Raw genomic sequence first — 15,024 nt, forward strand, 5'->3', positions numbered from 1 at the left:
CAAAGTCCTAACTGCAATGCCCAAGTAGTAGTCCCACCCAGTGGATTGGCTTATCTGCAGAGCCAACATGGTTGTGCAGTCTGACCAGGGAATTCAGCAAGGTACAAGTCTGTCTGATTCAGGTCTTTGAATGAAGAGCTTTCTAACCCTACAGTCTGGTTTGTCTCCACCCAGGCAGGGTGGCTGAGTCATAGCCAAACCCACTGCTGAATGTAGCTCCCAGCCATACCTAACCAGAAAAGGTTAGCCAGAACACCTTGAAGCTGCACAACTCAGCAGCACTAGATCAGAGTGTGGCAGGCAAAGCTCATCATCCACAGAGCAAAGCCAGTGGCATTGTTCAGTTAGGGAACTTGGATAGTAAGTCAACTTGAATCAAGACCATGAATAAAGAGCTTTTCCAAGTTTGGAGTCAAGCTGCCCAGGTAGAGGAGCTAATTAATAACCCCTTTCATTGATGAGCATAGCTCCAGACCCTTAGACCAGAGACCCTGACTGGGAATACACAGGAAGCTTCTGGGGGCTGGTCATCCTGTATGCTCAGCAGTGGAGCTACTTCTGACCATGCCTACTGCTAAGTGTAGCTCCCAGTCCCAACTGACAAGAAAGCCTGGCTGAAACACCTGGAGAGCTGCATACCCCAGCAATACTTGAGTGCAGACTCTGGCAGGAAAACCTGATCATCCACAGAGCACAGCCAGTGACCCCATTCAGTCAGGTAGCTTGGTGGTATGGTTTGACTTGAGTCAAGACCAAAACCAAAAAGCATTTCCAGTCTTGAAAATAGCTCTCTTGTTCTACCCACAGAAGCAAATTTGTAGCCCATTCCATGGCTGAATACAGCCTTCACCCTTACCAACCAGGGAACCTAATGAGCACATTGAAAGCTGAACAGTTCATCCAACAACCTTGCTTAAAGTGGCACTTAGAGAGCAGAAGCCCATGGCTTTCCATGCAAAAGTAAAACTGGTAACCTTATCTGGCTAGGGAATTCAGTACCCGCTCTTGCCTGATTTAAATCTACAAACAAGGAGACATGAAGACTCTGGGGTCTATTCTGTTATACTGAACCATTTCAAAGTATCATCTATTACTGAATATAGTACCCAGACTTAACCATCTATACAGCCTGTCCAGGGAACCCAGGCAACTGTGGAACACAACCTACAGCCTTGCTTGTACACAGAATTAAGCCAGCAGTCCTATTCAACTGTTCTCAGCCAGGGGAAGCCCAGCGAACTCAGAGCTCACAGTAACCTTGCCCCAAAATAGATCCTGATAGCAAGCTCCACATTCTCAAGGACATTGCCAACAGGCATATTCAGAAACCGAAAGTGAGCTGACTGGTGAAGAACTGTCTCTGCCAAAGAGAACCTATAAAGTCTGGAAGAGGAGACTGCTTACTCAAATGCACAGGCACCAAATAAACAATCAAGGATCATGAAAATCATTAAACATGACACCACCAAAGAAAACATAATAAAATTTCAAAAACTGGCCCTAAATAAATGGAGATCTATGAACATTCATAAAAAGAATTTAGAACAATCCCTTTAAAGTGAACTAGTGAAGTAAACTACAAGAATACACACACAAAAAAATGAAATTTGGGAAGTAATGCATAAACAAAAAGAGAAGTTCAACAAAGAAATAGAAACCATTGGAAAAACAAAGAAAAACACTAGAAAGCATAGATCTGAAAAAGACAATGACTAAATTGAACAATTCAATGGAGAGCTTCAAAAGCAGACCCAATCATGCAGAAAAAAGAAGAAGAGACCTAGAAGATAGACCATTTGAAATTACATAGTCACAGGATCAAAAAGAAAAAAAGAATAAAAAGGAGGGAAGAAAGTCCATGGAATTTATGGGACACAATTAAAAAACAATATCCACGTTATGAGAATGCCAGAAAGAGAATAGTATAGAAAGTATATTTGAAGCAAAAATGGCTGAAAACCTCCCATACCTGGGGAGTAAAATTAACATGACATATCCATGAGGCCAAAAGGACCCAAAATAGTTTGAACCTGAGTAGGATTATACTAAGATACATTGTAACTAAGCCGTCAAAAGTCAGACAAAGAAAGGTTTTGAAAGCAGCAAGAAAGAAGAAAGAAGTTACATACAAGGGAGCCACTATAAGACTATAAGCAGATATCTCAAAAGAAACTTTTCAGGCCAGAAGATAATGGAATTATATATTCAAAATATTAACAAAAAAACCTGTCAACCAAGAATCTATACCTAGCAAAGCTGTCCTTCAGAAATATTTTCTTGAATAAACAAAAGCTGAGGGAGTTCACCACTACTAGACCTGCCTTACAAGAAATGTTAAAGGGAGTTCTACTAATAATATTAAAAATATGCTAATACCATACAAACATATAAAGGTAGAATAAAACTCACAGGTAATTGTAAATATATGGTAGTAAAACAACCAAATACTATATATAGTAAATATAAATAAAGTTAGACTCTGTAATATGGAAATGGTGGTGCATAACTTGCTTACACCTATACTTTAAAAGTTAAAAGAACAAAGTAAAAAATAACTATAAGTGCCAAAACTTGTGATTGGTTACACAATATAAAAATCATGTAAACTACAGCATCTATAACCTAAAACTTGATGGGAGAAGTAAATGTAAAAGAAACAGATTACCTGAATGGATGGAAAAAAAAAACAAACATGAGCCAATAATATGCTGCCTACAAGACACTCGCTTTAGGCTTAAAGACATGCAAAGACTCTATATGAAGACACAGAAAAATATTTCAAGCACATTGTAAAACAAAGAAGAAATCTCTATACTTATATCAGACAAATTAAACTAATCTAAACAGGTGAAAAAGAGACAAAGAAGGACATTATACAATGATAAGGGGGTCAAATCCATCAAGACAATATAACAATTCTAAATGTTTATGTATCCAACATCAGAGGACCTAAATATATAAAGTAAAAACTAAAAGAACTAAAAGACAAAATAAACATAAACATAAACACATTAATAGTTGTGGACTTTATATTTAAGTTTTTATTAAAAATCCAGTTAGTTAACACACAGTATAATATTAGTTTCAAGTGTACAACTTAGTGATTCAACACTTACATAAACACCCAGGGCTCATCACAAGTGCCCTCCTTAATCCCCATCACCTATTTAACCCAATCCCCACCCATCTCCCATCTGGTAATCATCAGTTTTCTCTCTATAGTTAAGAGTCTGTTTCTAGGTATGGTCTCTCCTTTTTCCCCCCTATTACTGTTTGTTTTGTTTCTTAAATTCCACATACCAGTGAAATCACATGGTATTTGTCTTTCTCTGACTGATTTATTTCGCTCAGCATAATGCTCTCTAGTTCCATCCAAGTAGGTAAAAATGGAAAAATTTCATTCTTTATTTAAGGCTAACTAATATTTCACTGTATATATACATATCACTTCTTTATCCATTCATCATACAATGGACATTTGGGCTCTTTCCATAATTTGGTTATGGTTGATAATGCTGCTATAAACATTGGGGTACATGTATCACTGAACTGGGTAGAAGTGCAATACCTGGATGATAAGGTAGTTCTATGTTTAATTTTTTAGGAACCTCCATACTGTTTTCCAGAGTGGCTGCACCAGTTTGTGTTCCCACCAACAGTGTAAACAAATGAAAATGAAACACAAAGGTCAAAAACCTTTGGGATAAAGTAAAAGTGGTCCTCAGTGGGAAGTATATAGCAATAGGCCTACCTCAAGAAGCAAGAAAAATCTCAAATAAACAACCTAATCTTACACCTAGAAGAGCTAGAAAAAGTATAGCGAACAATGTCTACAGGTGGAAAAAGAGGGAAATAATAATGATTAGAGTAGAAATAAATTTTACAAAAACAAACAAACAGGGGCGCCTGGGTGGCGCAGTCGGTTAAGCGTCCGACTTCAGCCAGGTCACGATCTCGCACTCCGTGAGTTCGAGCCCCGCGTCAGGCTCTGGGCTGATGGCTCAGAGCCTGGAGCCTGTTTCCGATTCTGTGTCTCCCTCTCTCTCTGCCCCTCGCCCGTTCATGCTCTGTCTCTCTCTGTCCCAAAAATAAATAAATGTTGAAAAAAAAAATTAAAAAAAAAAAAGTTTAAAAAAAAAAACAAAAACAAAAACAAAAACAAACAAACAAAAGAATAGATCGATAAAACCAGGTGCTGGTTCTTTCAAAAAGTTAATAAAATTGATAAACCTCTAGCCAGACTTATCAAAAGGAAATGAGAAAAGACTAAAAAAAATAAATTCACTCAAGAGAAAGGAGAAATAACCAACACCACAGAAATGTAAACAATTAAGAGAGTATTATGAAAAACTATATGCAAACATATTGCAAAACATGGAAGAAATAAATAAATTCCTAGAAACATATGAACTACAAAACTGAAACAGGAAGAAATAGAAAATTTGAATAGACTGATAACCAGCAAAGAAATTGAATCAGTAACTCCAAATGTCCCAACAAACAAAAGTACAGGGCCAAATACCTATCACAGGCGAACTCTACCAAACATCTAAAGAAGACTTAACTATTCTTCTCAAATTATTCCAAAAAATGCCTAGGAATTGAAGGAAAAATTCCAAATTCATTCTATGAGGCCAGCATTACCTTGATAACAAAAATATATAAAGACTCCACTAAAAAAGAGAAGAACAGGCCAATATCCCTGATCGACATGTATGCAAAAATTCTCAATAAAATACTAGCAAACCAAATAGAACAATCCATTTAAAAAATAATAAACCACAATCTAGTGGGACTTATTGCTCCGCTGAAAGGGTGGCTCAATATTCACAAATCAATCAACATGATACACCACATAAAGAACAGAAAGTATAAGCAGCATATGATCATCTCAATAGATGCAGAAAAAGCATTTGACAAAATACAGTATCCGTTTATGATAAAAAATCTCAACAAAGTAGGCTTAGAGAGAACATAATGTAATAAATCTCATATACCACAAACACACAGATAATATCATCCTCAATGGGGGAGAAACTGAGAGCTTTTCCTCTAAAGTCGGGAACAAGACAGGGATGCCCACTTGCACGACTGTTATGTAACATAATACTGGAAGTCCTAGCCACAACAAACAGACAACAAGAAATAAAAGGCATCCAATTGGAAAGGAGGAAGTTAAACTTAACTACTCGGATATGACATGATACTCTATATAGAAAATGTAAAAGACCCCACCAAAATTTGCTAGAAATGATACATGAATTCAGTCATGTCATAGGATACAACATCAACATATAGAAATCTGTTGCATTTCTATATATCAATAATGAAGCAGCAGAAATACAAACTCAGGAATTGATCCTATTTACAACTGCACCCAAAACAAAAGATACCTAGGAATAAGCCTACCTCAATAGTTAAAACATCTGTACTCTGGAAGGTATAAAACAATCCAGAAAGAAATTGAAGATGACACAAAGAAATGGAAAAGGATTCCATGCTCATGGATTGGAAGAACAAATGCTATGAAAATGTCTACACTACCCAAAGCAATCTACACACATAATATAATCCCTACCAAAATAACACTAGCATTTTTCACAGAGCTAAAACAAACAATCCTAAAATTTGTATGGAACTAAAAAAGATTTCAAATAGCTAAAGTAAACTTGAAAAAGAAAAGCAAAGCTAAAATCATGACAATGCCAGGACCAATTTATATTACAAAGCTGTAGTGATCAAGACACTATGGTAATGGCACAAAAACAGACATCTAGATCAATAGAACAGAACAGAAAACCCAAAATGAACCCACAGCTAAATGGTCAATTAATATTCAACAAAGCAGGAAAGAATATCCAATGAAAAAAAGACATTCTCTTCAACAAATGGTGTTGGGAAAACTTGACAGCAACATGCAAAAGAATGAAACTGGACCACTTTCTTACACTGTACACAATAATAAATTCAAAATAGATGAAAGACCTAAATGTGAGACAGGAAACCATCAAAATCCTAGAGGAGAACACAGGCAGTAACTTCTTTCCCATCAGCAATAGCAACCTCTTACTAGATACATCTCCTGAGTCAAGGGAAACAAAAGCAAACATGAACTATTGAGACTTCATTAGGACAAGAAGCTTCTGCACAGCTAAGGAAACAATCAGCAAAATTAAAAGGCAACCTACAGAATTGGAGAAGATATTTGCAAATGACACATCTGATAAAGGGTTAGTAACCAAAATATATAAAGAATATATAAAAATGAACAACCAAAAACATTTAATCCAGTCAACAATTGACAGAAGACATGAATAGACTTTTTTTTTCAAAGAAGTCATCCATATGGCCAACAGACACATGATCACTCATCATCAGAGAAATAGAAAGCAAAACTACAAGGAGATACCTTCTCACACTTGTCAGAATGGCTAAAATTAACAACTTAGGAAACAACAGGTGTTGGCAAGGATGTGGAGAAAGGGGAACCTTCTTACACTGCTGGTGGCCATGCAAACTGATGCAGGAAGTCTGGAAAGCAGTATGGGAGTTCCTCAAAAAGTTAAAAATAGAATTACTCTAATATCCAGCAATTGCACTATCAGATATTTACCCAAAGGATACAAAAATATGGATTTGAAGGGGTACATTTACCCCATTATTTATAGCAGCATTATCAACAGTAGCCAAATTATGAATAAAGCCCAAATGTCCATTGACTGATGAATGGATAAAGAAGGTGTGGTATATACATACAAGGGAATATTCCTCAACTATAAAAAAGAATGAAATATTGCCATTTGCAATGACATGGATGGAGCTAGAGAACATTATGCTAAGGGAAATAAGTTAGTCAGTGAAAGACAAATAATAGCATATGATTTCACTCATGTGGAATTTAAGAAAAAAAAAACAAATCAACATGGGGGAAAAAGGAATGAAGGAAACCATAAAATAGTTTCTTAACTATAGAGAATAAACTTAGGGTTGCTGCAGTGGAGGTTGGTGGGGGAATGGGTTAAGTTGCCAATGGGTATTGAGGAGGGCACATGTGGTGGTGGTTATTGGGTGTTGTATATAAATGATCAATCAGTAAGTTCTATAGCTGAAACTAATATTATGCTGTATGTTAACTAACTGGAAGTTAAATAAAAAAATGACTATCATCGATAGTGCTGCTATAAACATTGGGGTGCATGTGTCCCTTCGAAACAGCATACCTGTATCCCATGGATACATACCAAGTAGTGCAATTGCTGGGTCATAGGGTAGTTATATTTTTAATTTTTTGAGGACCCTCCATACTGTTTTCCAGAGTGGATGCACCAGCTCGCATTCCCAGCAACAATGCAAAAGAGATCCTCTTTCTCCGCATCCTCGCCAACATCTGTTGTTACCTGAGTTGTTAATGTTAGCCATTCTGACAGGAGTAAGGTAGTATCTCATTGTGGTTTTTATTTGTATTTCCCTAATGATGCACTGTATGCTAACTAATTTGGATGTAAATTTAAAAAATAATATTAAATAAAAACTTGAAACTATCAAAAAATAAGGTTTACATAAAATGAAATAAATTGTCCTCTAAAGAAAAAAAAAAACAACTAAACTATAGTATCCTGATATAGGCACCCCCTGACAGTTTCCTTACTACCACTTCAAATCTTAATATGGCATTCCCAAAAGGTTCCAAAACAGATCTGATTTCAACTTTTCAGCATCCTCTAGGATTCCCTCAATTTGCTCTCATTCACCTAGATAGCTTGGAACTAGACCTTCTTGCAGGAAGACCTCAGCTTGAAGATACCTGGTGTAACAGGAAGAAGAGGCATATATCTTTGTTATACAGTCCTAAAGTCAGAAACTAATGAGAATTGCTTGCTTATAGTTTCACAGCTAGGAAGTTGCCAATATGGCCATAGATTCTATTTTTCTAAGTCCTCACCTAACAGTAATATATCTTGGTAAAAGAACTTCTTCTAAATTTTAGAGAATAACTACCATGGACTGAATGCTTGTGTCATAGTTGAATTAATATGTTGAAACCTAATCACCAGTGTGATGGTGTTTGGAGGATGGGCTTTTGAGAGGTGATTAGGTCATGAGAATTGAGCCTTCATAAATGGGATTAATGTCCTTATAATAGAGAACCTAGAGAACTCCCTTGCCCCTTCTTCCATATGTGGACACAGTGAGAAGACAGTCATTTATCAATTAGAAAGCAGCCCTTTACCAGATACCAGCCCTTTGTCAGCACCTTGATCTTGGGCTTCCTAGCCACCATAACTGTGAGAAATAAATGTTTGTTGTTTAGTCCTCCCAGTCAATCGTATGTTTGTTATAGAAGCCCAAATGGACTAAGACATTTTCATGGACTACACTTCCCCAGGCTGCTTTGATTTCCCCAAATCTCAACTAAGAGAAAGGAGGGGCAAAACAATGCCCCAAGGTTCTCTGCAAACACGCTTTCCCATACAATCTAAGGTCAAGTTGGAGGAAGTGTGGTATAATATTAATAAGTGTACACACATTATGGTAAAGTTGATGGGTAATCTTCAGTCTTCTTTCAGTCAGCACTACAGGTATTTATTCTTCAACTACCCTGTGATAATTGTGGGCTTTTGAAATATTTTATTTTAATATAAAGGAGACCTGGGCTACCAGAGTTTCAATAATTTTCCAACTACAATGTCATATGTATAAGACAGTTTATGTGCCAGGGAATGTAAAAGTAGCTTTGCACTGATTGTGACATAATCATGTCACAGCTTTCCTGTGAAACATATGTTACTAACCACATTATATAAATGAGGAAACTGTTAAACAGAGAAGTTATGCCACTTGCCTGAGTCTTCCCAAGTAGAAAGTGGCAGAACCTAGATTTGAATCCAGGCCTATCAGGCTCTAAGCCGATGCTCTTCATTGTTGTCAGACTGCCTTTCTTTAAAGAGATTACTATTCCAAAAAGTTGCTAAGCTTTTTCCTTTTAAGAGGTTCTTTTATATAAAACAAATTTAATTTTAAGTGTTCGGTCAGGAAAAAATATATAGATTGTAAAAAGGTAAAACATATGGGGCACCTGGGTGGCTCAGTCAGTTAAGTGTCCAACTTCGGCTCAGGTCATGATCTTGTGGTCTGTGAGTTTGAGCCCCGCATCAGGCTCTGTGCTGACAGCTTGGAGCCTGGAGCCTGCTTCAGATTCTGTGTCTCCTTCTCTCTCTGACCCTCCCCCACTCACACTCTCTCTTTCTCTCTCTCTCAAAAATAAATAAACATTAAAAAAGTTTAAGGTATGGAGAGGATGTGGAGAAACGGGAACCCTCTTGCACTGTTGGTGGGAATGCAAATTGGTGCAGCCGCTCTGGAAAGCAGTGTGGAGGTTCCTCAGACAATTAAAAATAGACCTACCCTATGACCCAGCAATAGCACTGCTAGGAATTTATCCAAGGGATACAGGAGTACTGATGCATAGGGCCACTTGTACCCCAATGTTCATAGCAGCACTCTCAACAATAGCCAAATTATGGAAAGAGCCTAAATGTCCATCAACTGATGAATGGATAAAGAAATTGTGGTTTATATACACAATGGAATATTACGTGGCAATGAGAAAAAATGAAATATGGCCTTTTGTAGCAACATGGATGGAACTGGAGAGTGTGATGCTAAGTGAAATAAGCCATACAGAGAAAGACAGATACCATATGGTTTCACTCTTATGTGGATCCTGAGAAACTTAACAGAAACCCATGGGGGAGGGGAAGGAAAAAAAAAAAAGAGGTTAGAGTGGGAGAGAGCCAAAGCATAAGAGACTGTTAAAAACTGAGAACGAACTGAGGGTTGATGGGGGGTGGGAGGGAGGAGAGGGTGGGTGATGGGTATTGAGGAGGGCACCTTTTGGGATGAGCACTGGGTGTTGTATGGAAACCAATTTGTCAATAAATTTCATAAAAAAAATAAATAAATAAAAATAAATTTCAAGATGGAAAAAAAAAAGGTTAAGGTAAAACATAGGTTAACTTATTTTTAAGGAAGTTGTTGGTTTATGAAAAAATAAAAATTAAACTGCACTTTCAGGCTTCCAAATACTCTACACAGTTGAAATCATTAGGCTGTGTGGTAAAACAGAAAAAAAAATAACCACATGATATATTTCTTACTTGGGATCCTGGTTCTGTCATGTACATACTAGCTGTGTGATCCTGGGCAAGTTACCAAAATATATATAAATTACCTATATGTTCAGAGTGGCCTATATGTCCAGAAGATTCAATGAGATCAGGTATATAAGGTGACTGATGATGCCTGGTATGTGGAAGACGCTCAACAGATGGTAAATGTTATTGTTATGGCTATTATTAAGAACAACACTAATGGGGTAAAGAAGTACAAAAGAGAAGGTAAATTAAAACTGGTTTGTGTGAGGATCTTAATAGTATGATTCATTGTTACTTTAAGCATGTTTTAGGAAAGAACAACACAGAAAAATGTGTAGATTCTCAATAGTAAATGAATACTAATGATGATGACAGAGTCCTCTTCTGTTAGGGCTAGGTGCCAGAGAGATTCTGCCTATACTCTGTTACTACTTTTCATTTTGAAGCAGGGAGCTATAAGATGGAGGGAGTTAAGAGAATTTGGTTCCTTATATTGGTTGAGAATAGCCTGGAAGCACGTTAAGTCCAGATTTTTAAATTTTTTTGTATTATTTATTTTTGACAGAGAGAGAGAGAAAGAAAGAACACAAATGGGAGAGGGGCAGAGAGAGAGGAAGACAGAGGATCCAAAGCAGGCTCTGTGCTGACAGCAGAAAGCCCAAGGTAGGGCCAAACCCACAAACTTCGAGATCATGACCTGAGCTGAAATCAGAGGCTTAACCAACTGAGCCACCCAGATGCCCCTTAAGTCCAGATTATACTTAAATACTGTGGTTGAAAATATCAAAGTGTCTAGCTATTTATTAGCAAGGAAAAATAGCAAACATCCATGTCCTGCTATTCAAATTCACAGAAACATGTTTTTCAGAGAAATCTTGGTCTTAAGAGATGTTCTGAGGTGGGCTTTCACCTCTCTTTTGAGATTATTTGAAGCATATCTAAACAACTGAATATGTGAAGCAGTGTAGAAATAACACCTATTTTTACACAGGTTTGAAGTTGCTTTACATTTAAATCTGAATGTCTCTTCTTTATAAACATTTTTAAAACTTGATCAATATTCCACTTGATGTTTTAATAAAGTATTTACTTTTAGAAAAAGTAGTTGGCAGAGTTACTGCATACTGTGACTTCTCAGCCATCATCTCTTGGGGAAATGATTGACTTGCTTTGCCAGTTATGCATGGAAACCACCACTCATCTATTGACAGCTTCCAAAACTGCAAGTAAAAACCATCACAGGAATAATCTATGTTCAAGTGGATGAACCTAGTCAATTTAGTCTTATTTTAGTAATGGGAAATGCCATGCTTCCCATAAGACTAATAATTCCTGAACAAAATCATTTTAAATGTCAGGAGAAAGCTTCCATGATTATATTCCATGGGAAAAAAACTAAGCAATTTAAACATGACAAAGACAGCATAACATTCAGCAAATAGTTGACCTCAAACTACCAATTTGAAGCAAAAAATCTCAAATTACTTCAAAGTGTGAGTTAAGTGATGGGGCACCTGGGTGGCTCAGTCAGTTAAGCAGCGGACTTGCTCAGGTCATGATCTTGCAGTTTGTGTTTTCGAGCCCCACATTGGGCTATGCGCTGACAGTTAAGAACCTGGAGCCTGATTTGGATTCTGTTTCTCCCTTTCTCTGCTACTCCCCCACTCTTGCTCTGTCTCTGTCTCTCAAAATTAAATGAACATTAAAAAGAATAAAACAAAGAAACAAAAAAAACACAAAAAAACACAGTATGAGTTAAGTGACCCAGGTTTCATGTTTAACTGGATATCAAACACAGCTTTTTACACCAAAAAAAGCTTTTTAAAAATTTTATAAAATGAATGTATACATTACCTGGTAATTGTTTTGGTTTTGTGATAACTTCAATTGGTTTGATGATGCGAAATGTGAAGAAAAATTACTCCGTGATGGATTTGTATTACTGTACATCGTAGTAGCTACTGAATGCAATGAGGTCCGTGGTGTCAAATGGTAGTCTCTGCTTTGATAGAGTACATTGTCTGCCAAGTCTCTAATATTCACCATTTGTGAATTTGGCATATTTCTTCCTGGTCCAGGAAGTACTGTACTTTGGTTCTCTGCTCCAAGGGATCTGCCACTTTCATAAAATCTTGAGTAGCTTGGTATCTGTGCTCCCATCAATGCCAACTCTTCTTCTTTGGCATACTCATCATCAGCATCTCCAGTCTCCATTGCAATGGACAAACAAGTTCCTTCTGCTGAACTAGGCTTCTGTGGGGCATTTCCTCCCAGAATTCTCTGGGGGTAATCACTAACAGCCAATGAAAATACTTCACGGATTTCCAAGTTTTGCGTTCTACAGTAAGGGTCTCTAATAGGTGGCTTTTGCCCACATAAGTTTTGTGATGCTAGACTCATGTGTTCAGGCTTATATGACCTCTGAATTCCAACTGGTTCAATTTTGCAAGGTCGGTGGCACATAGATGGCTTTTGAGGTACCATCATCTCAGAGGCCTGCATTGAAGAGCTTCCATAGTTTTTCTTTGTGTGACTGTATACTGAATTTCCAGCATTTAGCACACTTGTCTGTCTTGACAAGATAATTGTTTTTTCACCTAAGAGCAGAGAAGCATTTTTACAGTGTGCTACTTGTCTTTGAACAGGAATGTGCAACTGAAACTCAGTATCATTTTTACTGGCAGTTTTCTGAATAGGAATTTTATGTGCTTCTGTAATTTGTGTATCTGAATGTTTGGTTGTCCCTTGCCTACTTGATGAACTTGCTGGACTGTATGCATTAGTTACAATGTCATCATTATTGGCAGATGTCCAAGAAGACTGTTGGCTTGACGGTCGAGTGATGTTAACTACATTTCTGACTGTAATGTCCGGAGCTGCCAAAGAGGTACTGGGAAGAGTTCCTGTTGTTGCTCCTGATTCAGAATTCTTACTACTCATTTTTCTTCTCTTATTGCCAACCCACGTCTGTAAGGATAAAAAATGATATTATAGAAATGTTTTTAACAAAAAAAGAAAAAAAAACTTTCAATGTGATAAATTGTGTTCTCATTGTCATAGAACTAAAGCCTATAAATTTTTCAAACAAAAATATGCAATAAAAGAAAAAGTAACTGAAGTATAAGGTCAAAAAAGTAAAAAATAAATAAAGTATGTGGTCAGACATGTTCAAGAACTTGCACTCAATAACTATCTAAGAACTTTGATAATAGAATTGTATTACTGCTTCTGTCCTCAAAACCCATTCAATTAACCTGTAGCAAGAACCCTAAAAATGTTTACATCCCTTTTGTAGTAAATCCATTTCTGGGAATTTATCCTAAAAACAATCATATACAAAGTTATATGGAATTATGTCCATCATATATTTATTTATAATAGTGAGACATTGGAAGGATACTAAAGATAGGGTATTTAATGACATTGGAAAATGCTCATAATATTATTAAACAAATATATACTTGTAATCTTCATGTTTAACAATGTTATATGACTATATCACAACTTGGTTAATTTAATATTGCTAGATATTACTGGGTTATTTTTAGAAATATTCACTATTATAAATCATAATGAAGTACATGTCATTGTATATGCATCTTTGTGCTATTGGTCCATTACAATGCTATCCTAGAAGGGAAAGTGTTTGATTTTTTGATATTTTCAAAGTACTGTCCAAGAGTTCGGTTTCCCCACAACCTCATCAACATTTTACATTATATTTTTGTAGTCTTTACTAGCCTAGGAGTTAATATAAGGTATATAATTGCTATTTTCATTTGAATTTCTATGGTTACTGTATTACATTAATAAAATCACTTACCCATTAACTTTACTCATTTTTATATTGGGATATTTGTCTTTTTAAATTGATACAATAGAATACTGCTTGGCAATGAGAAAGAATGAAATCTGGCCACTTGCAGCAACATGGATGGAACTGGAGGGTGTTATGCTGAGTGAAATAAGCCAGGCAGAGAAAGACAGATACCATATGTTTTCACACATATGTGTATCTTGAGAAACTTAACAGAAGACCATGGAGTTGGGGAAGGGGAAAAAAAAGTTACAGAGAGGGAGGGAGGCAAACCATAAGAGACTCTTAAGGACTGAGAACAAACTAAGGGTAGATGGGGGTGGAGGAGAGGGGAAAATGGGTGATGGGCAGGAAGGAGGGATGTTGGGATGAGCACTGGGTGTTGTATGGAAACCAATCTGACAATAAATTATATTAATAAATAAATAAAAATAAAAGCAATTTTCTACTAGAAACAGCAACACTTTGTCACAAGTTGCAAATATTTTTCCCACTTTGTCATTAATTCATGGTAATTATTTCCCTCTTTATACTTTACATACCAAATAAATTTTTTTAGTGTTTATTTATTTTTGAGACAGAGACAGAGCATGAGCAGGGGGTGGGTAGAGAGGGAGACACAGAATCCGAAGCAGGCTTCAGGCTCTGAGCTGTCAGCACAGAGCCCGATGCGGGGCTCAAACCCACCAACCATGAGATCATGACCTGAGCCATAGTCGGACGCTCAACCGACAGAGCCACTCAGGCGCCCCACATACCAAACTTTATATAGTGAGTGTATATTATTTTTATAAACGAAAAAAATATCATTAATAAAAATAATATAAGAGGTTGGCATTTAGTATTTGATTACAAAATATGCACTTTTATATAACTGATTTGTTGTAACAATCTAGTATTATACTGAATTATGATTATGCAATATGTAATAAGAAATATTACATTCCCTAATGTGATCAGCAAACTTTATAATTATTTCAAAATACATACCATACTATAAACTACCAAAACACATTAATCTATTATGAATTAAAGAAAAAATAAGTAAGTGAA

General features: G+C 36.5%; 1 protein-coding gene across 1 annotated transcript in view; it reads right to left on the reverse strand.

Moving 5' to 3' along the window:
* HDX (highly divergent homeobox) overlaps nt 1–15,024 on the reverse strand; it is a 184,309-nt gene that overhangs the window by 131,394 nt on the left and 37,891 nt on the right. The window contains exon 3 of the mRNA XM_047843980.1: nt 12,009–13,121. Within this exon, the coding sequence (XP_047699936.1) occupies nt 12,009–13,121 (1,113 nt within the window). The remainder of the gene's footprint in view (nt 1–12,008; nt 13,122–15,024) is intronic.

This window comes from Prionailurus viverrinus, chromosome X (genome assembly GCF_022837055.1).
Source record: "Prionailurus viverrinus isolate Anna chromosome X, UM_Priviv_1.0, whole genome shotgun sequence".
Lineage (NCBI taxonomy): Eukaryota > Metazoa > Chordata > Mammalia > Carnivora > Felidae > Prionailurus > Prionailurus viverrinus.